At 47.1% G+C, this 27,797-nt stretch overlaps 1 protein-coding gene across 1 annotated transcript in view; it reads right to left on the reverse strand.

Moving 5' to 3' along the window:
- The window catches only part of LOC125756625 (uncharacterized), a 29,537-nt gene extending 20,210 nt beyond the window's left edge, over positions 1-9,327 (reverse strand). Inside the window, exon 1 of the mRNA XM_049411525.1 lies at positions 9,217-9,327. Coding sequence (XP_049267482.1) covers positions 9,217-9,327 — 111 coding nt within the window. The remainder of the gene's footprint in view (positions 1-9,216) is intronic.
- Positions 9,328-27,797: the final 18,470 nt, after the last annotated feature.

The raw sequence follows: 27,797 nt of genomic DNA on the forward strand, positions 1-27,797 counted from the left end.
ATCGCGCAATTCTCCCTGGTATCGTAGGCGTTCAGTTTTGTTATAGCTAGTGAACGTTCCCGGAACGTTGTTTTCGGGCTGAATCGGTGTGGTGTCTGTCAGTTCTTCCCAGCGTTCATCCGGCTCTAGAACGGTCCAAAGAACGAACCATCACGCGATCATGGGAATGCTGGTTAGAAATTCAATTTTTTTGAAGCTGGAACTTTCGTAAAATGCGCAATTCGGTATACCGACCTTACGCGTCGTCCAGCAGGTCGCTTTGACCACCAACGCGAACTGCTCCTATGAAGCGCCCATAGCAAGTGTACAGCATTCCAATTGTTTTTTGCATCATCTGTATAACGTACTCGTATGCTTCAGTGCAGTTCACACTGGGCAAACATGCGCGTGTGGCCTAATGGGAAAGACACTTCTTTTCGGGCCAGGGGAAATGTATTGAAACCCAGCGCCGGAACGGCGATTTATTTAGTTATTTATTTGGTTCGCGCCAGCTTTCGGTAAGGGGTTTTTATGTTGGTGGGGAGGACTTTTTGGAACGCCACCATCATCTTTACAGATCAGCCAATACAAGCTTTGCTCAAAAACACCTTATCACCAGGCCATGTAGGCCATGTAGGCATACGTACAAGAAAACATGTCAGGTAGTTATCCGGAAGGAACTGTCGTGTATATGTGCAAGCACGCTGGTAGGTGCCTATTCATTGTGTGATCGTATTATTCGGAAACGTTTTCACTAACGCCCATTATGTGCCTGCTGCCTAGGAGGGCTGGACGCGGATACTCAGGCAATTACTCAGCCTTTAGTCGAGCCCCCCGAGGCAATTTTGTAACAATTTTGCTTTGAATAAGCCAAACCAAAACCAAAACCAGAAAGAAAGTACCGGGGTGACCTGGCTCACATGCTGGGCCCATGGTTTCGCGGGGACCGAGTCCAGAAATGAAAATTTATTTCGTTTTATTTATTATATCTTTGGTGCGCAATAGCCGTGGATGAGCATTGTTTTTCTGTGAAGGGTAACGTGTTTTTTCCGCGCAGTGGGTTTTTCGGAACACCACCGCCCATGAAGCTACACAGGTCGCTTAATAGAGTTCGCTTGAAAAAAAAAAAGATACGAACAGCTATGCTGAAAATTTTGTCATCGCGCACTATATATTTGGATCTGCCATGGTGGCTTTGTGGCTACAATCTTATACTGCTAAGCGTGAGGACATGGTTTGCATTCGTGGGCCTAGCGGCGAGCTTTCGACCGGGATGAAATGCAAAAGCACCCATGTAGCGAGAAGAGGGTACATGTCGGAGGGCCATTGATTCAAACTATTACGCATTCATAAACTAAGTTTAGCTTCGTTATAACAACGTGACTCATGCAGATTAAACGCCATTACTTATTTTTGATACGTCGCGAGCGTGACAATACGCATGGAGGACACGAAGGCGGCCAAAGAAACGGCCATAGCCCTTCCGATGGCCTCCACGGATGCCGAGCTGATAATAGCTTACTCAAAGGCAGCGATACTCAACTACGCCACCGGCCGCATCTGCGGGGAAGCGGACCACATTCTGTGAATTCACAAAGGTAATCATTTGCCTCGAAAACGAGTTTCATTGTAGGTACCCTAACCCACAGGGACGTCCTTCTCGAGGGCAACGAGGCGGCCCACGGTGCTGTTTTGCATGCCGGGCTGCGACGCCCGGCAGTCCGAACGGCTGGCCCAGCGCTGGAGCCGTCTTGCACGTGCTTGCCTGCTTGCCACGCAGAAAGCCCGCGTTCGAATACGCCTCAAACCCTGGTTGGTTGGTTGGTTGGTTGGTTGGTTGGTTGGTTGGTTGAAAAGCTTTATTTGGGTCCTGCAAGGTGCGCCTCAGCGCGCCTGTATTTTTTTTCTCAATATACGTCATAGCTCTGACGAAGAACGGCGGCGGTGTCAGTCACCTCATTATTGTGACCTCATAACAGTTTACGCTGGAATATGAAACGTGTATTCCTCACCATGGTGCGTCTCGTACGCCTATGCTGTGCTGGCATATAAACCTCAGGAACAGGTGCAGCGATATAACGTCGTGATCTTACGGGCGCGCTAATCCCCCGAGGATGAGTTATTTTATGTGTTGCAGTTCTGAAGATGTTATGTTGCTCTGGAGGTTCTGACGATCTCCAACTCAAGTGGTTGTACGTATACTCACGAATACGCGCAAAACAACAAGAAAGCTCCTAGCACAGCTATGTACCGCCGAATTTGGGCAGTTCCCACTACTCACCACTGGTCCACAGAAAATGAAAAAGGGAACACACGGGCGGCAAACACCAATGAAGATCGTGCAGCAAACGCCAAGCGCATGCCAGACAATGCGACAGATGTCGCGGAACTGTGAATGCGACGAAAAGACGCGTGCTGCTCAAACGGCTCCTTAAGATCGTGCACAAAATGCCAAGCGTATCCGACAAGCCATTAAAGACGACGCATGTCGCGGCAACGGAACGTATGCTGCTCAAACGGAAAAATGGCGGAGCATACGTCAATTCAAGAAGGACTTTCTGAGCAGATATTTCTGACTTAGGTGCAGGGCGTGTGATCGGTTCAAGTCCTAAATTTTGCGTCACCTGTATGTCGTCAGCTGCACAGTTTCCATGGTCATCTTCCTTCACAGAGTAGAATGGCACCTCAATTTCGGAATACTTATGCCTCATCCTATGCAGAAGGAATAGAAGGCCCCTGCCTCCACTTTTACAAATTTCTTTATCTTAAACAGTCAACAATGCTGCTTCAAATTAGTGCTGCATACGCAAAAGGTGCATCAACTCCCTGTTTAACGCGATAGCGTTAAATAGCTCGTATCGCGAAAATTCCCGTGTCGGCATCTGCGTCGTTGGTTGTGAGCCGAAAATAAGCGTTGTTCGTGAGCGATAATTCGAGATAGACGCAAATAAAGAAATAATAAAGAATCGCCGGTTTGCATAGGAATCGAACCCTGTACCTCTGCGTGTCAAGCAGGTGTCCTACCACAGAACCACACCCAAGCTCACTACGCGTCAAACCTACGCGTCAAAGCTGCGAACGCCCACGCGACCTCAGCCGGAAAGTAGCAGAACCGACAGCGCCAGTGTTCGCCCAAGCTACAACATCGAAACATCACGTCGTTCTCAACAGGCCTCAGAAACTGAACCATTCAAGGGGGACCATGCCTCTGCATCAGTCATGCAATTGATTCTACCAATGCTATTCGCAGCACTTAAGGCAATCCTGTCTGCTCTACTGGAAGCAAACAACCTGCCAGAAGTAAAAGCCCTGCTGCCTCTGGAAGCACTATTGTATCAACAATCCGGGTCAGACCTGCGACAAGTAACATATGGATAAGCGCTATAAAAATGTCTCCGTGCTCCAGTGGAATGTCAACAGTCTTCGAAGGAAGTGTGCTGACTTCCGTAAACTCCTTTTGCAATATAACTTTCCAATACTTTGAATCCAAGACGCAGGAATGAATGACGATTTCCGCCTCTCTAACTACGTGATATATAAGTCATCTCGTCTAAGTGGTCCTAGCAGAGTGCATCTGTGCGTCAGAAAGGACCTACCTTCTCACCATGTTCACTCAAGTGATTCGGACTTCCCGGAATTTGTCGCTTGTAAGGTATCCTTTGATGAGCAGTGCATAAGAGTGATTAATTTTTACCTACAACCTTCAAGCCGCGTTTCGGTGGAAGAGCTAACAAATATCTTCAATATTTCAAATTCATATACATTTGTATGTGGAGACTTTATTGCACACAACATAATCTGGGGTAGTGATCGATGTGATGCACGTGGGAACGTTGTTGAGAGTGCCACAGACAAATGCAATTTGACAGTTTTAAATGACGGCTCCCCAACTTTTCTCCGTGGACATAATTACTCGAGTTGCATAGATGTTACGATGTGTTCCCAAGATCTAGTGAATGGTGTGGGATGGACAACGGATGTAGAAACACGTGGGAGTGACCATTTTCCCATCCTTATAAGTCACCCCTACTTGCGAAATGACGACATCAGGCGCTACAGCAAACTGATGAACTGGAAAGCTTTTCGGTACCGCCTAACAAACCAAAATAGTGAACTTACGACAGTTGAAAGCTTTACTGAATTTTTGCAAGATAATGCGAATAAATGTACAAAAAAGTCCCGATTCCAAAAGACTATGCTGCAGTCGACGGAGAGTATGAACAACTAAGAGCCATCAGACGACGTTCCGAAAGGGCATATCGACGCAGCGGAAGTTTAGAAGCATACAAAAATGCACAGAAAATCCACAGTGTAATGCGCCGACGACTAGAAAATTTAGGTAAACGACGCTGGCGTGATTTTTGTGGAACGCTCTCTCCCCACACACCTGTTCCAAGAATTTGGCTGGTAATTCGAGCATTTAGAGGCCCTGTATCACAGAGCTTCCCATTTCGTGCGCTTGCTGTAGCCTTGGACAAACGGGAAGTTGTGGTAGCAGATGAATTTTGTCAACTTATCAGTAGGCCTGCCGCATCACAATGTGCCTTATTTGATAATTCTGTCGCGTTAGCCAGCCAGAAAATTATTGCTTGCTATTAGGCCCAGCATCCTCAACTAGACCCTGTATTTACGTTAAGTGAGCTGCAATGTGCTATAGCATCATGTCAAAAATCGGCCTCTGGACCGGACGGCATTACGTACAATATGCTAAAGAACTTTGGGCCGACAGGCACAACCAATTTCTTAGATATTTACAATAATCTATGGATGTAAGAAATTGTACCCGAGTCTTAGAAGTTTGCTCGCATCATTCCGATCCTAAAACCGGCTAAGACGCCCTTGAGCCTTGAATCCTTCCGCCCAATTAGTCTGACAAGTTGTTTATGTAAAGTAATGGAAAAATGATTGATGCAAGACTTCAGTGGTGGTGCAACAGAACCGGTGTATTTTCCAACTACTTAACAGGTTTTAGGAAACAGAGATGCACAATGGATGCAATACTGGACATAGTGACGTATGTGGAGCATGAACACGCCTGTGGTAGTTTCACGGTCGCAGTGTTCTGAGACATCAAAAGGGCATTTGACACAGTCAGTCACACTCATGTTCTGCTGGGTATGTTGGAACTCGGACTGTCCGGCAGGTCCTTGCGGTGGATATCTAAATTTTTATCAGGTCGCAAAATATTCATTCAGACGAGCGAAGGAAAGAGTACAGAACACGATGTCAGACAGGGAGTGCCACAAGGAAGCGTACTCAGCCCTTTTCTTTTCAACTGTGTTATGGCTGATTTAGCTAAAAGACTGCCTTCAAGGTTGAAATACTCTTTTATGCAGATGATGTGTGCATTTGGGCATCTGGCACGGACGTACGGTTAATTCAGATTGCATTGCAAGACGGCATAAATATTATCAACAACTTTTTAAAAGAGGAATGGTTCTGTCGCACGCAAAGACAGCTGTATCGCCCTTCACCTGTAAGAAGTTAAAAAACTTCAATCTCAATTTAGAAGGCGAACCACTAATGACTGTGACACAGCATCGGTTTCTCAGAGTAATACTTGATAGGCAGCTATCATGGGCACCTCACATAAAGAAACTCGAAAAGAGGTGAATATGCTAGTGAATATACTCCGCAGAATTGCTGGGACATCATGGGGCGGATTTGTATCATCCATGCTCGCTGTTCACAATGCGTTGATACGACAAAAAGTTGCATATTCTGCAGCAGTCTTACACAGCCTTTCCCACACTTCAGAGCGACTTCAAAGGCTATTAGCTAGGGGACTGCGCGTCTGCCTAGGTGTTCCGCGAGCGACTTCCAGCAGCCTTGTCATAGCTGAGACTCGACAAGCACCCTTTCCAGTCATGAGAACAATCGAAACATGTCGCCATTTTTTCGCTTATAGACGCAACACAAGGACCACGCATTGGCACTGGAGATTTCACGAAGGGATAAAGCAATGCTCATGCAGAAATACAGAGTAATGTACATATATTACCAAGAAATGAAATTTGGAGCTCTGAAGTGGGACTATCCTCCATGGCTACCTGCAATACCAAGCATTGAATTTCAGTAGATGGCATTATCAGAAAGAGAGACATGTTCATCCAGCTGCTCAACAACTAGCGCTTTATCAGATACACATGCAGTATCCAGGGTACATACAGGTTTACACAGATGGCTCAAGTATCCCGTCTTCACATCGGCATTTATCATACCACAGCTCAATATTCAGGAATCATTTAAATTATGTCGTACGACGTCATCTACTACAGCAGAGCTTTTCGCTATTCTGTATGCTATAAAGTTTATAAACTCGGCAGCAGACGCGAGAAAATGGGTACTTTTCAGCGACTCACAGGCCGCATTAAGATAACTCTCGAGTACAAACACGACAGTAATTAGTGATAGCATGACATACGAAACGCTGAAAGAGCTCACCAAAGCAAGCAAGGCACAACATGAAATCAAATTCCAGTGGACACCTGGCCATTGCAACATTCCTGGAAACACAGCTGCCGATGAAGCGGCACGACAAGCACATCGTAAAGATGTTACTATTTCTTTACCAATTTCGAAAAATGAATTGCGTGGTCTTATAAAGGCTACAACTTTCAGAATAAGCAAAACTGCTTGGTTTGACCAAAGTTCAAAGAGCTGTGATTTATATCACATCGATCCATTCATTGAATTCAAAATTACGATAGCATTAGATAGAAGTATGGAAATCTTATTCACCGATTGAGGCTAGGCACCGCATACACAAAACATTTCTTTGCACAGAATTGGTAGAGCTGAAACTCCCGAATGTGAATGTGGATTTATAGATGAAGACGTATGTCACCTTCTCATAGACTGTCCACATCATGACACGCCGCGACGCCGTCTTAAATCGGAACTGTTGGCATTATACCGCAGACCGTTTAGCTTGAGGAAAGTTCTGGGCTCGTGGCAAACTAGAGTTTTACAGACGCAAACTTTAAAAGCGTTAACACGTTTCTTACAAGACAGCGGCATTGCTGACAAGTACTAAGAAATACCGAACTTTCATTTGTATAACACATGTCGTACTTATTATGCGCAGTCTCATATGACACCCATCATATGTGTGTGCTGAAGTGAATAACGTATCGACTGTTATGTGCTCACGAGCGAATACATCTTCTTCAAGACCAGACGTGTGCTCTGCTATTTTGTGCTGGTCGGACCAAATATTAACGATGGACATTATCAGAGACTTCATTCGCTGTCTTTGGAACATTTCTTTATCATTTGTTGTGATATGTGCCTATAAGTGGTTTTTGCATATGTGTGCCCGAGCGTTCTATTTTACATGAACTGCCTTGTATGTTTTACTTTAAGATATGTGTTCAAGTTTCACTCAAGGGCGAAGGAGTAGCCGGCGCCATAATTGTGCGCAACATCTCCTTATATATCATATCAATAAAAAAAGCTCACTATTGCTTCGGAAAAAAAAATTATATGGTTGTTATCTAGTGCCAGGAGTGTCATTAAAAAAAGTTGAAGTTGCTTTAGAATTCAGTGAAACTTTGTTGTTAACAAAGACCAACAGTTTTGTTTAAGATGGCGTAATTTTTTCGTTGTTGTGGCAGCAGGAGCTTTAAAACGCGCGAAGGAAAAGTTCATCTTGCTCCGCCCAGGCGAACGCGCCGAAAGTGTGGACGCGGAACGAACTAGCTGGAACTACGTCATAGTCAGTACCTTTGGCGGAGCCGCGCAGCACTGTCGTATCTCCATCCGTGGCCTCCGTGACTAGTTCCGACTGCGCGCATTGGTGGAACTGATCGCGAAGGCCACACTTTAACAGTGCTCATGGTGCCGATGAAGTGGCACACCGAAGATGACGCCACCGCGCTCGCTCAGCATCTCAAGAAGCCCTGCGGCTGCAGCCGCAGTTTTTTGCCAAGAAATGCTATTTGCGTTCACCTCTGTGGACTACATTGGTTTTTGAATTCAGCAGGGATCAAACTATGATTAAACATTCCAAAGTCATTTTTGTGAAGTGCTTCTGCTTCCCAAAAGTAATATTGCGTGGCAGAAGCGAAGCACACCATACGTCAAAACACGTGAATTGCGCGAAAATGGTTGGCTGAAATGCCGACCAGTTGCAAAGCATACAGGCATAATTAATTATAATCATCAACAACGTATGCTGCTGCGCAGATGCACGTGTTCCCTTACGTACGCGAAGGGGGTACCTTGCCAGATCGCAAAAGGAATAATTATGTGGTAGTGGGCACTTCGCAACTGTGCTTGCAGTAGGCATGACATGACAAGAACTTTATTGGAGTCCTGAGGAACTCGAATATGGGGAGCCTGGAATTTCATATTATTTTAGAATGCCTACTGAAAGGAGCCACCAACTTGCAGTGGGCATTGTAAAATAATATGAAATTGCAGTTTACAGGCGCGCAGATGTTCCTTTCCTTTCGGCACGGTATAGGTGTCTATCGAGAAGCGAAGCCAGGCTAGCGATTGGGAAGGCAATGCGAACAGGGTCCGATTACGCTATCGTGTTGTACTCTTGAAGGCGAAGCTCGAGCGTCATCCAGGCTTTCGCAGAATTTTTGCTAAAAAGTACAGTCAGTGAGAGTGATGTCAACATTTCAATGTATATTTAATATAATACCCACCCACTCGTTACGTAATTAACATTATGCGACGCATGGTGTGATGCTACGTTTTTTTAACGCAGTATTACTCCTGTTAACATGACTCCTTGCCCGATATGACGAATGTCGGGCGAGGCGTCAGCAATGACATTTACCAGAGCTCTTTCAACACACGCGTGATACTGTGGTTGAATACTTGACCGCCACGCATAACACATAGGTTCCATTCCGGCTGGAACCCTGAATATTATTAACCTCACTAACGTCACGTGACTTCTCGTACCGCACGCCACGTCTTTCAGTGCCAGCGTCTTAGGATACTCAAACTCTCGCCTTAATAACTTTTGCTTCCTATTTTTACTGGTGTCCGCGGTGCGTGCACGTTGATATTCTGCATTTAGCGCTGGATATACGCTTTCAGACTACGTATAAGTTTACCGCATGGTTGGTAACCAATCTTTGTTTGACAAGGAGTTTACATAATTGTTTATTGCACCATGTACTACTAAATTTCTGTATAATATGAAGCTAACAACACCTTGTACACGCATGTGTCGAGGACGATGAAAGTTCTGCTAACATGATACACCGCAGTTCTTACCTTTGTCGCATACCGGGTAGCTGCAGGAGTCAGCTGAGGTACCGCATAATACTCATGATCGGGATGTGCCACCTTCTCCAGGCCGTGGACAGCCGACGATGCCAACGCCATGATTATAACCTGAGCAAAATATTTCTTCGAGACCACTATTTGTAACACGAGTATTTGCGGCAGCAGGTATTTTTATGAAAGGTACATTTGTTGAAATATGTAGACCCTTTTTAAGATCTCAGCAAAAAGTTATTTCCGGGCAATAAAATGCGAACGTACCAACAACACATTAATTCGTGAGGTGTAATGCAGGTAATATACCGGAAGTTGAATGTGTTAAATATTTGTTGCTAACGTTGTCGTTGGCTGTTGCTTCTTCACTAAATAGATCGCATAAGGCCTGCCAAATGCGCTCGAAACAGAAGTGACAACTGTGTAGCTAGATTGAACACAGAAGTACCCTTTCTTTGTACATGTCATCTATATACAACTGCAATGAACCAAGCTAATAAAACATTGTGCAGAATTATTTTCGTTTGACTGTATGAGATAGAGCAAAGAGTGGTTAATAAACACTTCAAATGTTTTCTTAACTTTCTTTGCTATCACTCAGAAAGATAATTGTCTTGCAATTGCCCGGAATTCTGCCAAAACTCTCGTAATTAATCTTTTCTTCTTTGTCACTGCACTGAAGGGTGCGGATGAGAGATGTGAGCTTCAGTAAGAGGGAAAGGAAGAGGGGTAGAGAGAGAGTAAAGCATAGCATATAAAGAATGAGAAACGAAGAAACAGAAACAATTTAAAGCAAGATAAAACGAAAGAGGAAGCCAGCGAGAAATAGAGAAAGAATCAAAGATAGAAATCGAAAGATAGAGGAATAAATAAATAAAAAGAATACAAGAAAAAAAGAAAAAGAGGTTTGTTTCTTTGTTTCTCCTTAGAAAACTAAGGAGAAACAAAGAAGGCCGCCCAGCTCTACAGGAAATATAGAGAAATGGGTTGCCCAGCGAGCGGCAAGGGGCCCCTGCTTCGCTGTGCGAAGCATTGCGAGAGTTAGTGCAAACTTCCCGCAAGTTTTATTAGAACAGTCGGAAAATATATGGCGCATCCCACGTACCGTGGGAATCGATGTAACTTGAAGCAGTCAGCAAGGGACTGCATACACCACATTCTTTAGCTTTGGGAAAAGCAGGGTCCATCAATATCGCTGTTTGTCATGCATGCATGCATGTACTATAGCGCTGGGCAGTGTCGGAGATACATGAATCTTAGATACTATCCTATATACTATTTGAGTATCTTGTATCTGTATCGCGATACGTCTCGCAAAACGAGTATCTATATCTGTATTTCCAATACATATAATAATGCATCGTGTAACTTCAAGATACAAGATACTGCTATAGCAACAGCACCCTGTGAAATAACAGACATGGCTGAACTCCGCTTGTCAAGATGATACTGCTGCCACTAAGCCACCTGAATAAAACTAACGACAGTGACATTCTTTTATCTTTTGCCAGGGTGTTAACCTAAAGACCTAATTGCGAGGATAGGCATGTAGGTCTGCTATTAGGCCCTATTATTGAAGCAGTCACGTGATGGCGCTAGCGCCATCTCGACAAAACCTAGCGCGCGAACGTCTACGAACAGCGAACCATTTGTTTTCTTGATGTTTTCTTTCTATTTAAGTGTGTCGGTGCCTTGACAATAGTATTGAAGGTTGGGCTCGTTGATAAGCTAGCACGCTGGCTTACAGCGCAAAAACGATGAAGACGGAGTGAAACAGAAGGAACGCAGACGAGCGCTGTCTCGCAAATAAAAAAAGAATTATTTGAAGAACACATGAAGGTAAAAAAAAAGGAAAAACCTATCCGCATTGCGCAGAAGTACTAAAATTAATGCGAAAGTAACATCGCGTATCCCTGGCGGCGCAGGTGCTCAGCAGATAGGCAAACTCCGTAAGAGACAACGATGCGTGAGTTGCGCTTGCGTCACCCCAATCGGTTATTGTGGAATCCTCTATCACCTGTCTAGTTGTCTGAGAGCTATTCCTTGACAATATCTCTGCATCGGCAAAACAGGTGGCAGCCACACGTCTTGCAATGCTACACTCTAAAAACTGAAACTCTTGCAGTAAGAGTTAAAGAGCTTGTTACTCCCGCACATCTCTTTGATACTCCCTCACATAGAGCGCTTTACTCTTTTGCCAGAAGAGTGAAAGGCCATTTCAGTTCTTCTGGCGAAACAGAGTAAAGTGCCTGTTCCACTGCTGCATCCCCCGAGAGAGTAAAATGTTTTTTTACTCTCTTACTATATAAGAGCTCCTTTCAGAGCTTGTTTTAGTCTTGTACCTCTCCAAATATAAGGAGCTGTAAAGAAAAGTTCATGCAGTCTTATATCTCGGGCTGTCACTCAATCGATGAAGGAAGGCGAAACATTCCACGTGAACATATCGCGACGAAAACCGCCTACATGGACAAACAATCCGCAATCATAAATGCACGCGATTATGTTCACACGTACGAACACTCTCAGTCAGGTACTAGTTAAAAACTGACGAGAGGCGGCGCACCGCAGCGTACTCAGTAACATGCTATGAACACAAAGCGCGACAAAAAATAAAAAAGGGGGGACCCTTACGTTTCGCCTTTAAAACGCAACAGCGATTTTTGCGCGCAAGCCGCACGCACGCACACGCACACACACACACACACACACCCACCACCACACACACACCACACCACACACCACACACACACACACACCACACAACACACACACACACACACCACACACACACCCACACACACACACACACACACACACTATCGCCTTATGAATCGCTAGCTGATCGCTTCTAGATGGAGACCTATCAGTGCCGCAAGGAAAGCCAAAGTACAAAAGCTCTCTGGGTCTATCTTTGCAGCTACCTCGAATTTTCGGTCATAACCAACGCTGCTTTTTCGCTCAGCACCAATGACGTCAACGCCGCCGACCCCAAAATTTCTGCGAAACGAGCTCTTTTTCGCTGTCTCGTTTAAGAAAATGTAGACGCGACTTTCTTCAAGCGGCTGCTAAACGGGAGGGTGTTACATGCGCCGCCGAGAGAGAAACACGATAACGCAACCTTACGATGCATGTGCGAGCGAGAAAACACCCACACACACACACACATATGCCGGTAGAGGAGAAGTGTGCGTGCTGAAGTTGAAGTCTCGCTATAGTCTCGCCGTCGCCCATCGCTGTCGTCGCCATTTTGTTCCGTTGCCCGCTCATCGAAGTTTCCGAATTGCTCAGCTGTGTCTACAGTGCGTATCCGTGTGTGCGCGACTGTGATCTCGACGCAGGACGTGAACTGCATTTAGCGACGGCAGTGCGACATTCCGTACTGTGAGCGTATTTTTCATGATGGTCTGGAGACTGAAGCGAACTTGCAGCTTTGTTCAGCGTGTTCGGCCAACACCTGCTTCGGCACAGTGGGGAATACGAACAAGTAAGTCGTGCTTCTGTTTTCTCTGTTTCGCGTCCTATCGTCGCTCACGTGTGTAGCGCTGCACAGTGTGTTGCGTGGAAAGTACAATGGAAAGCAGAAAAGAAAAGCATTAGGCCCAGATATGTGTGATGTCTGATGCGCGTTTAAAAAGCTTTGTGAGGGCACAGGCTTCGCACGGTCAGTCATATGCTGAAGGCCTTCACTTTTTTATATAAAAACACCTCTTTGCACCATTCATTTTCTTCAAAACGCCCCCTCCATGATAATCTTGGGGGGAAGGGGAAGGCTAGCGCCCCCCCCCCCGTTACGGGCCTGGCGTACGCTATTCAAAAACTCCCGAATATACGTAAGTGGGAATACTTTCGATAACAATGTTGCAGTGCGCACGTTGTTTGTCTCTAAGGCAAAAAAAAGAAACGGCATCCCATGGGTAATCACGTGATTAGGTTGAATTTATTTGACTAGAGCGAACAAATTATGCTGCAGGAATATGATTATGACCATATTATGTGACAGTCGTCTGCTAAGTGACAGCGTGTATGGTGAAGCACATGCATTTTACGATATTATCACTTAATTAGTGACACCTTGAACTTTCGTGGATTCCATGTGAACATTCTTAGCCAGTTGAAGATGTGTGACCTGTACCAGACTAATTCAGTCACATCAGCGCAAGGCAGCTCAGTAAAATCCTAATGGCAGAGGGACAATCACAAAAAATGTGACTCGCATAAGACTATTACGAAGCTCTGACAATAAGCAGCCATTAAACATTATCGCAGCAAAAAAAAAGCACGAATTTCCAGCGAGAACAGAACGTATTTCGTCATTTCTTATGGTTTATTCTGTAAGTCATATGTAAGCTTAATATCTTCATGCTTCTTGCTGAATGTAAATATTGAGTTTAGTACAGCAACAGAAAGCACATGGCATGCAGGTGAGCGCATGACTCTATCGACAATTCTCAAGGGATGTGCTGTTGTGCACACCATTCGATGCTGTATCATGCTTTGTTTTCAGCTCTTTGATTAGCATGATCTCTGGGAAACAACTTAATTTATCATAAACTCAAGCGCTGTGGTTTTGACAAATATAGTGTGGAGTGAGCTTAAAACTGCAAGTATTTTTTTGCTCTCACACAGATAATGTAATTTTGGTTGGCTAAAGTGTGAAAGTTATGAATGTTTGTGCTGTTGGCAACACTACACGACTGAACTTGGTGGGTATATTTGGAAATTCTGCAATTCTTAAAAGGAAGAAAGGAAAGATAGAAATGCGGGAAGACAGGCAGGTTAGCCAGTTCATAAACTGGCTGACCGTGCTGTGCAAAGGAAGAGGGTATGAGGAATAAAGGGTAATAGAAAAGAAACTGTACACAAAAAGAAACAAAAATTGCAGTGGCTTAGCTCGGCTATGCCAGGATATACGTAGCGTTAGCAAAGGCTCACCTGATTATTCTTAGCTTTCCAGATTGCCTAGGATTATTAGCTTTCTTCTGTTCATTCTTCGTACGCTGAACCGCTAATTGCCAGGCAACTACTTTCGGATCCGCTGAGATAACTTCTCGGCTCTTCTGCGCCGTTCAGCAGCATTTGCGCTCTCCTTCTCCATGGCGTTACCCACCTGCAAACGCCAGTCAGAGGCGCTATCAAGCGGTCTAGCACAGTGTCAAACGGTGACTGCACAGCGACAGCGAATAGTTCGCGCGCGCTGGCGCCACTACGTCTGCCAAGGATACGACGTCACTCGCCTGGAAAGCGCAGACCGGCGGTGGCGAGTCGCGCACGGCGGTGGCGGAGAGCGCGTGAGATGCCGGCTCCGGTGAGCCAGCTGTGTGACATCACTGATCCTCGCTCATGCGCAGCACGGCTCATGACGATCCACGCGAAATCGGCTCCCGCTAGGCAAGTGTAGCTAACGCTACAAAATAGGAAAGAAGAGTACGACGCCTCTTAAGTCTGCCTCTAAGGTTACCTTTGCGTAAGAAGCACAGCTACGATTTCATTGCTAACGTCAAACGGAGCAACAATGAAAAAAGTATCACAGCTTGTCTACGGGTGAATAATGATGAGTGGGGCGAAGCTCCGGAGAGAATCATCGGTAAACTGTGAAACTCTTCCGTGAAATTCGCCCAGTACATCATATAAGGAGTGTGAAACACCATGTATATATTAAACATCAAACTTTTATTGTATTGTTGGCTTACGTGGTTGCTTCATTGTCACCGCTTTGTGATCGGTGAAATGCAGGGAAAGTGTCCGCTCTCGAGCGAAAGAGAAAGCGTGCCAAGAGCGACCACGTTCCCCGCTCGCCCTGTGAGAATTAATGGCAAGGCTAGAGAGAAGACACGACGCGCGTAGCGTTCCTCTTCGCGTTCCACGACGCGAGGTCGGTAGCATGCCCAACGAAAGCCAACGGAACGCGATCGTGCAAGTGCTCATGATTCGCGAACAATGCACGGCGTTTACTGCACATAAAGCGTGTACATATTCCTCTCGCCACCGTTCTCATGCCGCTCGCCCTCCCGCTCTCGTACGGCAGCACCCTCGCGCCGCTGCCGTGCCGCTTCGGCCTCCCACTCTCGTACGGCAGGATCTTGGCGGCGGCGTCGAGCAGCTCACGACGCGCTTCTGACAGCGCCATCTCGCATCTTTCATCATCAACTACAAGAAACATACCGCCATCTATTGTTATATGCAATTTTACTCGTATACCCACAGCGCTATCTATTGTAACATTCATAAATGGATGGATGGATGGATGCTATGAGCGTCCCCTTTAAACGTCCCCTTTGAAACTAGTATACTCACAGCGCCATCTATTGAGCAATTCATAACCTAGAGGTGGCTACTATTATACTACTACTATTACAGAGGAGGGAACGACCCCACCCTAAGGAGCTTCGCCCCTAAAAAATCTATCAACTGTGGAATATGTTTTCCCGGAGAAAAAACAACCGGTTTGTCTACACTGCCAGTTTTGTATAATGTAGTGAATAAGGTCTTGGTGTTTGAGTCCGTTTAAATTTAAAGTCAAAATTGTTTCATGCATGGACGTGAAACTGAATTTATGCGAGTTTTCTGAATTAGGTACTGATGTGCTTTACAGCTGTTCAATGCAGCATGAAATAGTGAGTCACTGCCACAAATGCGTAAAATTTTTTTCATTTGCAGATGGTGCTCAAGATGACACACGCAACGCTATGCAGCTGCGCACGCCAGCAGTTTTCTGAGAACTCGTAAAGCTCATCTGTATGCTTCACAGAACCAGGGTTTAGCAGCAATCTCGTTAGGAGAGTGTGATCAAATAGAATGGATTGCTGAATTGTGCCATACATACAAGTCTGTAATGAAGCAAGTCACTGATACATTAAAACCTGGATAGTACCACAATTTTGAGTCCATATCATGGTAGCTCTTATCTCAGTCATGTGATAGAGTATGCAGAATGTGCACCTTCACTCTATCACACCTTTAACGCTATGTCTAATTTGCGGTAGGTGCCTCGATAATAGACACCTTAGCATGATATTGACTGTATTGTGAGTGATTCATAGTGTTCCTGAAGAAATGGTCAGTACTTGTATAATGGCAGTGCTAGAAGACAAGGACAAGAAAGTGCACATCACGAGCGCTTACTCACAAATGAACGCTTCATTGCTTCAACAGAAATATATACCTAAACCCGATCCTCGCCTATTACCCGCCGACTAGCTCACCTTTCCGTTTTGCATCAAACGGTCAGTTGTGTGATGCATTAGCTTTACAATGAAGTGGCATGTACATCGGAGTACTTTGAAGCTCCCCAGTGCATTGTTATTATGGTGTTTCACTTGGTTTTGTGTTCGGTAGCTGCAAACCGTTCCCAAATTTGTGACACAAATATTAGTCCTGTTGTGACTGCTTGGAATGAGGCTTTAGCTTTTAACTATGAAATTTGTATACGTACGTTTTAGTTCACAGTGGCAGATATTTTTGGTATCGGGCTTATTTAAAACCATGTCTTAAGGAAGTCAATTTGAATGGTAATGCAGTGCCTCCATGCTCTGATTTCTGTCTTGAAATCACAAGGTTGCACCAGCTGGTTGCAGTTTCTTAAACTTTCCAAGTGATTTTTTGCGGTACACATCTTGCTCGTCTCTGTGCTTTTATGGACTTTTCGCTGCAGTTGTGGGGTCTATCGTACATTGCGGTGAGGATGTACAACCTCGCGAGGCGCCGTCCGGTTCCGATCTGACCGCGGGCATTGCTTCGAGGAAGCGAGGAAACACGTCTAGCGACAGTGAGGACACTGAGTTGTACACCGCATCAGCCGACAAGTCCTCGGAAGACGGCTTTCAACCCGTCCTGTACCGCAAGGCTAAATGACGGATCATCAATGCATTCGGCGTCTAGTACGGCCACCCTGAAAACGCCTCTCAGCGATGGCCTCACTCGATCCTGTTGTGCCGCTGAATGCAACCGACAGTCTACGTGTGCTGAACAGGCAAGCTTTCTCTCTGTATCTTGAGAACACTGTGCCGAACAAGATCAAAGATGTACCGCTAACACAAGAGAAACATCTTGGAAATAGATGTGCTGAACCCTCAACACACTACACACTCAACACTCAACGCTCAACACACTACAGAAAGTAACGCAACTGGGTAGCATCAGAGTCAAGTCCATCATACCAGCCGATGGCACCACTGCAACAGGGTCATTTACGACATTGACCTTGAGATTCCTAACGCGGATCTTCCGGTGCTCATAAGACCAGCAAGCGAAGATAGCGTCATTGTGAACGTCGGCCGCCTTGGTAACATACGTTGTGTGAGAATGACGTTCAAAGGTGACTGTCTCCCCTCAAACGTGAAGGTTGGCTACTTCCATCACTAGGTTCGACCATTTATCCCAAGACCTATGCAATGTTTCAACTGCCAGAAGATCGGCCATGTGAAGGGTGCTTGAAGGAACTACGCAGTGTGCCCCGATGCGCCGAACTGCACTCAGAAGACCACTGCAACGCAGCGATATTGAGTGTGTTCTAACTACCAAGGTGCTCACAATGCTTCTTCCAGAGGCTGTCCGCGCATCAAGAAAGAGATTTCTATTCTTAAGCAAATGGTGCGAGACAGCTCAACCCGCAAAGAGGCCGCTGAAAAATTACACCATCCCGCTAAAGGGGACCATGAGGCGATGCGAAGCCGGAGCACTTGCACGATCGCGTTCCGTTGGCGTTCGTTGGGCATGCTACCGACCTCGCGTCGTGGAACGCGAAGAGGGACGCTACGCGCGTCGTATCTTCCATCTAGCCTGGCCGTTAATTCTCACAGGGCGAGCGGGGAACGCGGTCGACAGGCAGGCGAGAGGGGGGCAACGTAGAAGGAGAGAGAAGGGGAGAAGACGCGCATGCGCTCGAGCTCATCGCGGCGTTGCGCAGGAGAGAATTTTGGCATGTCTAGCCCGCGTTTCAGATGAAGAGTGGAAAGGGGGAGGGGAGAGGGAAGGGGAGAGGGAAAGTGGAGGGGAAGGGTGGGTGGGGGTAGGGAAAGTGGAGAGGGGAAGGGGAGAGGGAAGGCGGGAGGGGAAGGGGAGAGGGTGAGTGGAGGGGAGGAGTATGGAGAGGGTATGCGCATGCGCAGTAAGAGTGGTCACGCCGCACACCACCACCACCACCACCACCACCACCGGATTGAGCTCCGCCTTAAGATACTTCGCATCTAAAAGTCCGGCGAAGACGACGTCGCCGTCGAAGGCCCTCACGACGGTCAGTCAACTTCAAGAAGTAAATCGACTCATCTGGGAACACCGCCAGCAGCAGTTTCCAGCACGGCCAACGCAGACGTTGAAGAGAGAACACGGGCAGATCTCTCTACCAAGGAACGGCCACCACTTACGCGCACGCGGCTTGTGTTAGAAACACAGCAGAAGCCGCCTCGATCACAGCAAGCTACGATAGCAGAGCAGTTGCGGAATACGGATCAGCAAGTGCTCGCTCTTCTGCGACCTTTAATTAATGCCATTCGCATGTTGTTAAACAGCATTCACACGGCGTCAGCCAGAAATGCACTTCAAGTACTGGACGCTCCGAGTCCAGTACTGGCAGTCCTTGAGTAGATAATGGCTCACCAGCCACTGTCTTTCAGGAAAGAGGTTCGAAAAGCAGCAATTTTCCAGTGGAATGCCCGGGGACTGAGATCACGCATTGCTGGTTTCCGCCGGTTGGTGTTCACCAATATGTTTCCCATCATCCTCATCTGTGAGCCAAACTTATCGAACGCAATCAGACTCTCCGGATATGAAGCATTTGTCGGCTGCTGTGGGTGGAAACAGTAAGGTTCTGTTGTTTATTCGCCGCGACCTGACGTACGTTCTTCAGCCTGTACAACCTGACGCCGATAACCAATATGTATGCCTAACAGTTAAGAAAAAGGGTCTTACTGTCACTGTCGTAGGCGCCTACCTGTCTCCATCAAGTAGATTTGATCAAAAAAGACTACGACATATACTATCATCTATGCTGGCCCATGGGTCATCGTTGGAGACTTTAACGCTCACCATACGCTCTGGGGGAGCCCGAAGATCAGTGCGAAGGCAGAAGTCTGATATCTTTTGCTTCAGACAATGAGCTTTGCGTGCCCAATGCGGAAGTCCCACGTTTTTACGTGGGTCTGCATACAGCAGCTGCCTTGACTTGGCTTTTGCTCACGAGGCCTCGCCAGACGTACCGGGTGGTTCGTGGACATAGAAACACATGGAAGTGACCATATCCCCACATATGTGAAGATCAGAGGATTGTCGCCTCTCAAGGTACGCGACACCACCCAAAGAGTGGACTAGACCAAATTTCAATCGCTCATGGAAGAAGAATGTCAAGACAACAACATCTCACTAGACTTAAAAGAGGCAATAAAGTGTACAGTGCAATACACGATGTGCAGTATCACATGCTCTTCGAAAGTAACAGAATTCCATGTAAAATTAGAGTGACTTCGGGCACTGCGGCGACGCGGTGAACGAAGGTACTGACATACGCAAGCAATCAATGATTTACGGACCGCTAGACGCTTCCAGAAGAAGATGCAACTCCGGATAGACAAGTTAGAGTCACAACGTTGGGCAGCCTTCTGCGAGTCGCTAGATCCCCGCAAGCCTTTATCACACTTGTGGAGGACAGTAAGAGGGCTACGGACACCTCCGTCCAGCGGTATCCACTTAAAGCTCTAGCCCTGTCTCAACAGCGATCGGAGGTCGACGTGGCAGAAGAGTTCTGTGCCAAATTATCCAGCCAGCTCACCAATGACTACTTCGCGCCTTCAAGTGGCTGTCCGATATCGCGTGACCACCGCATGGACCTACCTTTTTCAATCCACGAGCATAAAGCAGCACTGGCTTTGTGTGGACGGACACCAGCACCCGGACCTGATGGTACATAGCACTGTCATCTTGGCGAGCATGCGAGAATTGCTCTCCTCGAGATATACAATGAATCCTGGCGAGAGGGCACCCTCCCCGTAAACTGGAAGACCAGTCGCCTGGTTCCATTACTGAAGCCTGGCAAGTCACCATTGGTGATAACATCGTACCGCCCGATTGCACTGGCTAGTTGCGTGGCCAAAATAATAGAGAGGATGGTACTTGGACGCCTAGAATGGTACTTGGAGCATCACAACATCTACCCAGATGCTATGACAGGGTTTCGCCGTGGTCGGTCATCGATTGACAGCATCGTCGACCTGGTCACCTACGTACAACACGGAAAAGGCCGTAAGCATCTCTGCGCTTTATTATTCCTTGATATTAAAGGGGCGTATGACAACGTCACCCATGAAGCTATCCTCGCCGCTCTCGGAGAGGTAGGAGTGGGTGGTCGGATGTTTCAGTGGCTACGGAGCTATCTCTCTGAGCGTTCTTTTTTCGTTTGCACCGCGGACGGTGACACTTCGCTACATTACAGCCACCGTGGTGTTCCCCAGGGTGGCGTACTTAGCCCTGTACTATTCAACCTGACGCTAATAGCTCTCCACGAGCACCTGCCAGGCACTGTCAGATTGTGAATGTACGCAGACGACATCTGCGTTTGGACGTCTGCAGTGACACGTTTACAACTGCGAGCACGAATTCAAAGAGCGGCCACTGAAGCTGCTATTTACCTCCGTAACAGAGGTCTAGAAATTTCCTCTGAGAAGTGTGCACTTGTGGCGTTTACGCGCAAACCAATAGAGAGCTACAGTGTAATGATAAACGGCCCAAGAATACCTTACCTCCGATCGTACAAGTTCCTAGGTGTTATAATTGACAGAGACGTCTCATGGAGCCCTCATGTGTCATACATGAAAAAACGGTTGACAGGCATCTGTCATTTGTTCAATTTCTTCGCTGGCAAGACATGGGGAATGTCCACAGCCGCTATGTTGCGACTATACAGGGTTCTTTTCCTCGGATTTCTACGGTACAGCCTGCCTGCATTATCCCACAAGCAAAACAAGCCTACGAATGATACAAAGTGTACAGGCTCAAGCACTCCGGCTTTGTCTAGGCTTGCCCCAGAGTGTATCAACAGTCGCGACTATAGCCATCGCAAGGGACCACCTCATCAAGACACATATTGAGGTTGAAGTGCTGAGACACATATACATCTTGCTCGCACTCCACGCCATTACCTAGCCTCCATACCAGCGGACCGAGCACGCACATCTTACTGCCAAACAGTGACCGCGCATGGTGAATCAATACCAACTTCCTTCACTCCTGCCGCAATTCCTCGGACCCCTCCATGGTGCCTTACTCAACCAAATATCAACATTACAGTACCTGGCGTTCAGAAAAAAACAGATTTGTCGTCACCGGCAATTAAGCAGCTCACTTTACTTCTCTTGTAGGAAAAGTACCAAGACTCCATATGCATCTACACTGACGGATCTCTGCTGCCGAACAGCTCAATCGGAGCAGTCGTGATACCAAGGTTGCTTACGACAATTAAATTCAAGACATCTCACGCAACAACATCGACGGCAGCAGAACTCGCAGCCCTTCATAAAGCGTTACAATTCGTCAATGACCAACCGATGCAAAAGTGGACTATTTTCTGCGACTCGAAGGCGGCACTGCAGTCTCTACTGTCAGCTTTACGCCGCCGGCCACACGAAGAGCTGGTACTAGAAATAGCAGAGGTTATCTACCACCTAACTGAGAAAGGACATTAAACCACTTTTCAGTGGTTACCCAGTCACTGCGGAATCATCGGCAATGAACGGGCCGATCAAGCTGCCCGCTCAGCCCACGCAGAAGACCATGAACTGTTACTACCGCTTTCTAGGGCCGACGCTGCACGGAACCTCCGTTTGCATGCTCGCCATCACACCACGTCACAATGGAATGAGCCACACGTTGATCGACTGCACTCATTTGACTCTAAATTAAGTCTTCAAGTCCCATCAAGGCTTCGCCGAGCAGACGCGACCCTTTTGTGTAGGCTGTGGTTGGGCGTTGCGTTTACCAACGCCTATGCTTTCCGCATTGGGATGGCCGGAACCGCAGCCTGTGACCACTGTGGAAACGCAGAAACAATTAGAAATGTTTTTTGCGACTGCCCACTGTACAGCGCACAGCGACTATCTCTTTGCAACGCGCTGAACAAGTTGGGTGACCGATCTTTGTCGGAGGAAAGAATTCTACGCCATCGAAAAGACGCAACGTCGCAGAAGAAGGCCATGCAAACGCTACTGCGCTTCTTGCGATCGACCGGCCTTTTTGAACGATTGTGACCAGAACGCCGTCCGTGTGTGTTGTTTTTTATCTTGTGTGTTTCCGTGCGTTTTTTCTCATCTTTCTTCCCTCTCCCTCTCTCTCTAGACCATCTTTCTTGCCCCTAATTCCCTTCCCATTGCTGGGTAGCAAACTACAGGTTTTCCCGCTCAATTTAATCCAAGCGCCAGCCAAATTAATCTAGGCGCCAGTCAATTTAATCCAGCCGCCACTCAAATTAATCCAGGTGCCATTCATTTTAATCCAAGTGCCACTGAAATTAATCCAACCGCCAGCCGATTTAATCCAGAGGCCAGCGAATTTAATCCTGACGACATCGTGACTTCAAAGCGACCCAGAATTTTCGGGAACGCGTGGAGTGAATAGCTTCGGAGTGAATTTAAGAGGAAATATTATCAAGATGCGTAGAATAAACAATGAATGAGTCACTAGTGACACAATGTGACTCGCGCGACTTCATCACGCCTATCACCCGCGTACGCACTATTCACACCTTCGACATGTATATCAAAGGAAAGGCCGTCCACACAGTAATAACTTGATACCTATTGCCCAGGCCTATGATCTGATCACTAGTGACTCAGGTGACGTCATCACGCATATCACCCACGCACGCGCTGTCTTAACCTTCCGTCAAGCATATCAAACGAAACGTCTTTGAGAGAGTAATGACTTGAAACCTGTCACTTGGCCTAGTGATGTGATCACTAATGACTCGCGTGACGTCATCACGCCTAACACCCACGCAAGCACTCCTAACCTACCTTCATGCATATCAAACGAAACGTCTTTGAGAGGGTAATAACTTGAACGCCGTCACTCGGCCTAGTGACGTGATCACTAGTGACTCGCGTGACGCCATCACGCATTTGAGCCACGCACACGCAGTAAAACCTGTCTTCATACATATCAAACGAAACGTCTTTGAGAGGGTAATAACTTGAACGCCGTCACTTGGCCTAGTGACGTGATCACTAGTGACTCGCGTGACGTCATCACGCTGACACCCACGCACGCGCTGTCCTAACCTGTCTTCATGCATATCAAACGAAACGTCTTTGAGAGGGTAATAACTTGAACGCTGTCACTCGGCCTAGTGATGTGATCACTAGTGACTCGCGTGACGTCATCACGCATTTGAGCCACGCACACGCAGTACAAACCTGTCTTCACACATATCAAACGAAACGTCTTGAGAGGGTAATAACTTGAACGCCGTCACTGGCCTAGTGACGTGATCACTAGTGACTCGCGTGACGTCATCACGCCTAACACCCACGCACGCGCTGTCCTAACCTGTCTTCATGCATATCAAACGAAACGTCTTTGAGAGGGTAATAACTTGAACGCTGTCACTCGGCCTAGTGATGTGATCACTAGTGACTCGCGTGACGTCATCACGCATTTGAGCCACGCACACGCAGTACAAACCTGTCTTCACACATATCAAACGAAACGTCTTCGAGAGGGCAATAACTTGAACGCCGTCACTTGGCCTAGTGACGTGATCACTAGTGACTCGCGTGACGTCATCACGCCTAACACCCACGCACGCGCTGTCCTAACCTGTCTTCATGCATATCAAACGAAACGTCTTTGAGAGGGTAATAACTTGAACGCTGTCACTCGGCCTAGTGATGTGATCACTAGTGACTCGCGTGACGTCATCACGCATTTGAGCCACGCACACGCAGTACAAACCTGTCTTCACACATATCAAACGAAACGTCTTCGAGAGGGCAATAACTTGAACGCCGTCACTTGGCCTAGTGACGTGATCACTAGTGACTCGTGTGACGTCATCACGCCTAACACCCACGCACGCGCTGTCCTAACCTGTCTTCATGCATATCAAACGAAACGTCTTTGAGAGGGTAATAACTTGAACGCTGTCACTCGGCCTAGTGATGTGATCACTAGTGACTCGCGTGACGTCATCACGCATTTGAGCCACGCACACGCAGTACAAACCTGTCTTCACATATCAAACGAAACGTCTTTGAGAGGGTAATAACTTGAACGCCGTCACTCGGCCAAGTGACGTGATCACTAGTGACTCGCGTGACGTCATCACGCCTAACACCCACGCACGCGCTGTCCTAACCTGTCTTCATGCATATCAAACGAAACTTTGAGAGGGTGAAAACTTGAACGCTGTCACTCGGCCTAGTGATGTGATCACTAGTGACTCACGTGATGTCATCACGCCTGACATTCACGCAAGCACTCTCTAACCTGCCTTCATGCATATCAAACGAAACGTCGTTAGAGGGTAATAACTTGAAGGCCGTCGTAGGCAGCGTCTGCTAGTAGAAAACTGACTGATCGCGCTGCACAGCCGTTCACCGGCCAACCCGTATATGTAGGCACCGGATCGCGCGTTTCGAATTCAGTCAAGGGCGTCTTCACATGGCTTTCGCTTGACTTGACGCTTTTCTTGACTCGAGTAGATGCGATGGAAGCAACAGTACCTTCAACCAGTAGTGGGGTACAACCCAACATTAGCGTCCCACCACTCGTTGAAGGCAACGCTTCTTCTTCATTCAATAAATAGGAATAATAAAGGCGAAATAACAATTAAGCATTTCCAAACCATACTCAATTACGCAACATTCACCCGAAACCGTCACCACTATGCGACGCATTTACTCCAGCTCGTCGTGTGGGAAGATGTGGGCGGCTTTCTTGTTGCTTCTCGTATTTCGCAGTATGCCTTGGAAACGCGGGCAGCCAGGCCGCACTACAGTGAACGAACAGGCGTTCACCACCAAACAGGCACGCTTATTCCAAGCACACTAACCTATAAGAAACGGCGTGGCGTAGAAGGTAGAAAGAAAGGCACGAGTCAGGCACAGCGTTCAACGGCGCATCAGCAAATGGTCACCTGCAATTAGCAATAGTATGTATCTCAAGTACGAGGACTGCCCTCTATTACAACGGATTTGTTTCACAGGATAACCAGATGAATTATTATTTGAGCCGAAGGAGTGGTTGACAAATCCTTTTGTAGCATGTTTTGAAACAGGCAGACCGTGCGTCTTATGCTTGATTATGTATATACAGTGTTATGACTTACCTGGCATGTTATCGCAATGCCGAAGCAAAGATGATGCCCGGTTAAAACACCCACCCGACCTTAAGAAACAATCGTTGTTCTTATAACGTCGAGCTTGTTAAATCGGTTATGAAATGGGTGATGAAAGAGAACCGGGGCAAGTCCGTGGAAAACGAAATTTATCATTATACAGGCAAAGCAGTTTTCATAAACACGCAGCCGTACTTGTGCTGCTGAGCAGTGTTTCACATATCAAGGCAGTCGAGGGCAGCTTGTACGAAAGTGTAATTGTGCCTATCATAAGCGGCACAGTCCACACGCTGGATGTGCTGCATAGAGCGCCCCGCGGCCTCAACCAGCAGAGCACGGCGATGTTCTTTCTTGGAGATCCCTCCCGGTGTCGTGAGGAGATCATCCCTCCGCTCGCTTAGAAAGCCCTTACACCTGCCTTGAACTTTGAGAAAAGCTCCTCAATTGGATTGAAGAATGGGCTGTATGGCGGTAGCCACTTGACTGTGTGGTCGCTTGCCGCGAGGACAGCCTGTTCGGCGCGGCGGTGCGCTGGTGCGTTGTCAAACAGGAACACTGCCTGTATTCCCGGTTCCTGCTGAGAAACTTTTCTCGACACTTCTGCGAGAAAGTCGTTGAAGACAGCCCAGTGGACCTTGTCCGCAATTGTCCAATGGACAAGGCCGTTCGCCGACATGCAGGCTATAACATTTATATTCGCCCCCTTTGCGCTAGTTGACAAACGGCACGCTGGAGCACCTCGTTTCGCCCTTCCGAAACTGCGCGAGCACCATACGTTGAAGTTGGTCTCGTCGATGTAGTATCGTGTTAGTGTAGTTCCCTCGCTCTGAAGCCACTGGGCATATCGGCGCCGCAGCTGCTTCACGTCGGCGCGATTTCGATCTACTGGCCTCTGGGTCAGCAGCTTCACCGAATATCCATGGCCATCGAGAAGCCGATCAATCGTCGACGTGCTCACTTCAATATTAGGCATCTCTTCCTTGAGGGCCCTCTTTATTTGTTCCAGCGTGAAGGATGGATTTTCCTGTACGATTTGTTGCAGGGCGTCCACCACGTCCGGTCCAAACTTCTTCGACGAACCACCACGTGTTTTAGCTGTGTCACGGTCAGTAGCGGCAATAGAACGCACGGTCTTTATATTGATTCCCAGTGTTTCGGAGAGCACTTTCAAATCCCTCCGCGCCTGTGAACATCTATTATCCGGCAACGATCTACAGGGGAAACGCGAGCGTACTTTTTCTTCTGTTCATCAGGTGCCTTCCGCGGCCTTCCGGGGCGTCGAGTGTCTCGGTCTTCCATAGCACCAGTGGTCGCAGCGCAAACTTTCACTTATTCCAAGGCCTGCAAAAGCGCTCACATAACGATGTCACCAGCAGAAACTTGGAACTATGCTGGCTTGTCGCTCGCGTCGCACCACGTCGTCCCGTCGTCTGCGTGAAACAGACTCGGCGAAAACAGCTGCGACACACTGTCGTCTGCTTCAGTTTGATGTAAAACGTATCTTCAATTCAATATTTCGTGTGATTGTCGTCTGCATTGTAGAACGAAAATTGAGAATTGAAAATGCGTTTTAAATACGTTTTACATTCTGCGAGAATACCATAATGCTGGTTATTTATGATTCGAAGCAATTGCTTTAAATCAAACTGAAGCAGACGACAGTGTGCTGCGGCGAAAACAGCTGCGACACACTGTCGTCTGCTTCAGTTTGATTTAAAGCAATTGCTTCGAATCATAAATAACCAGCATTATGGTATTCTCGCAGAATGTAAAACGTATTTAAAACGCATTTTCAATTCTCAATTTTCGTTCTACAATGCAGACGACAATCACACGAAAATTGAATTGAAGATACGTTTTACATCAAACTGAAGCAGACGACAGTGTGTCGCAGCTGTTTTCGCCGAGTCTGTTTCACGCAGACGACGGGACGACGTGGTGCGACGCGAGCGACAAGCCAGCATAGTTCAAGTTTCTGCTGGTGACATCGTTATGTGAGCGCTTTTGCAGGCCTTGGAATAAGTGAAAGTTTGCGCTGCGACCACTGGTGCTATGGAAGACCGAGACACTCGACGCCCCGGACGGCCGCGGAAGGCACCTGATGAACAGAAGAAAAAGTACGCTCGCGTTTCCCCTGTAGATCGTTGCCGGATAATAGATGTTCACAGGCGCGGAGGGGATTTGAAAGTGCTCTCCGAAACACTGGGAATCAATATAAAGACCGTGCGTTCTATTGCCGCTACTGACCGTGACACAGCTA

This window comes from Rhipicephalus sanguineus, unplaced genomic scaffold, assembly GCF_013339695.2.
Source record: "Rhipicephalus sanguineus isolate Rsan-2018 unplaced genomic scaffold, BIME_Rsan_1.4 Seq329, whole genome shotgun sequence".
In the NCBI taxonomy this organism is placed as follows: domain Eukaryota; kingdom Metazoa; phylum Arthropoda; class Arachnida; order Ixodida; family Ixodidae; genus Rhipicephalus; species Rhipicephalus sanguineus.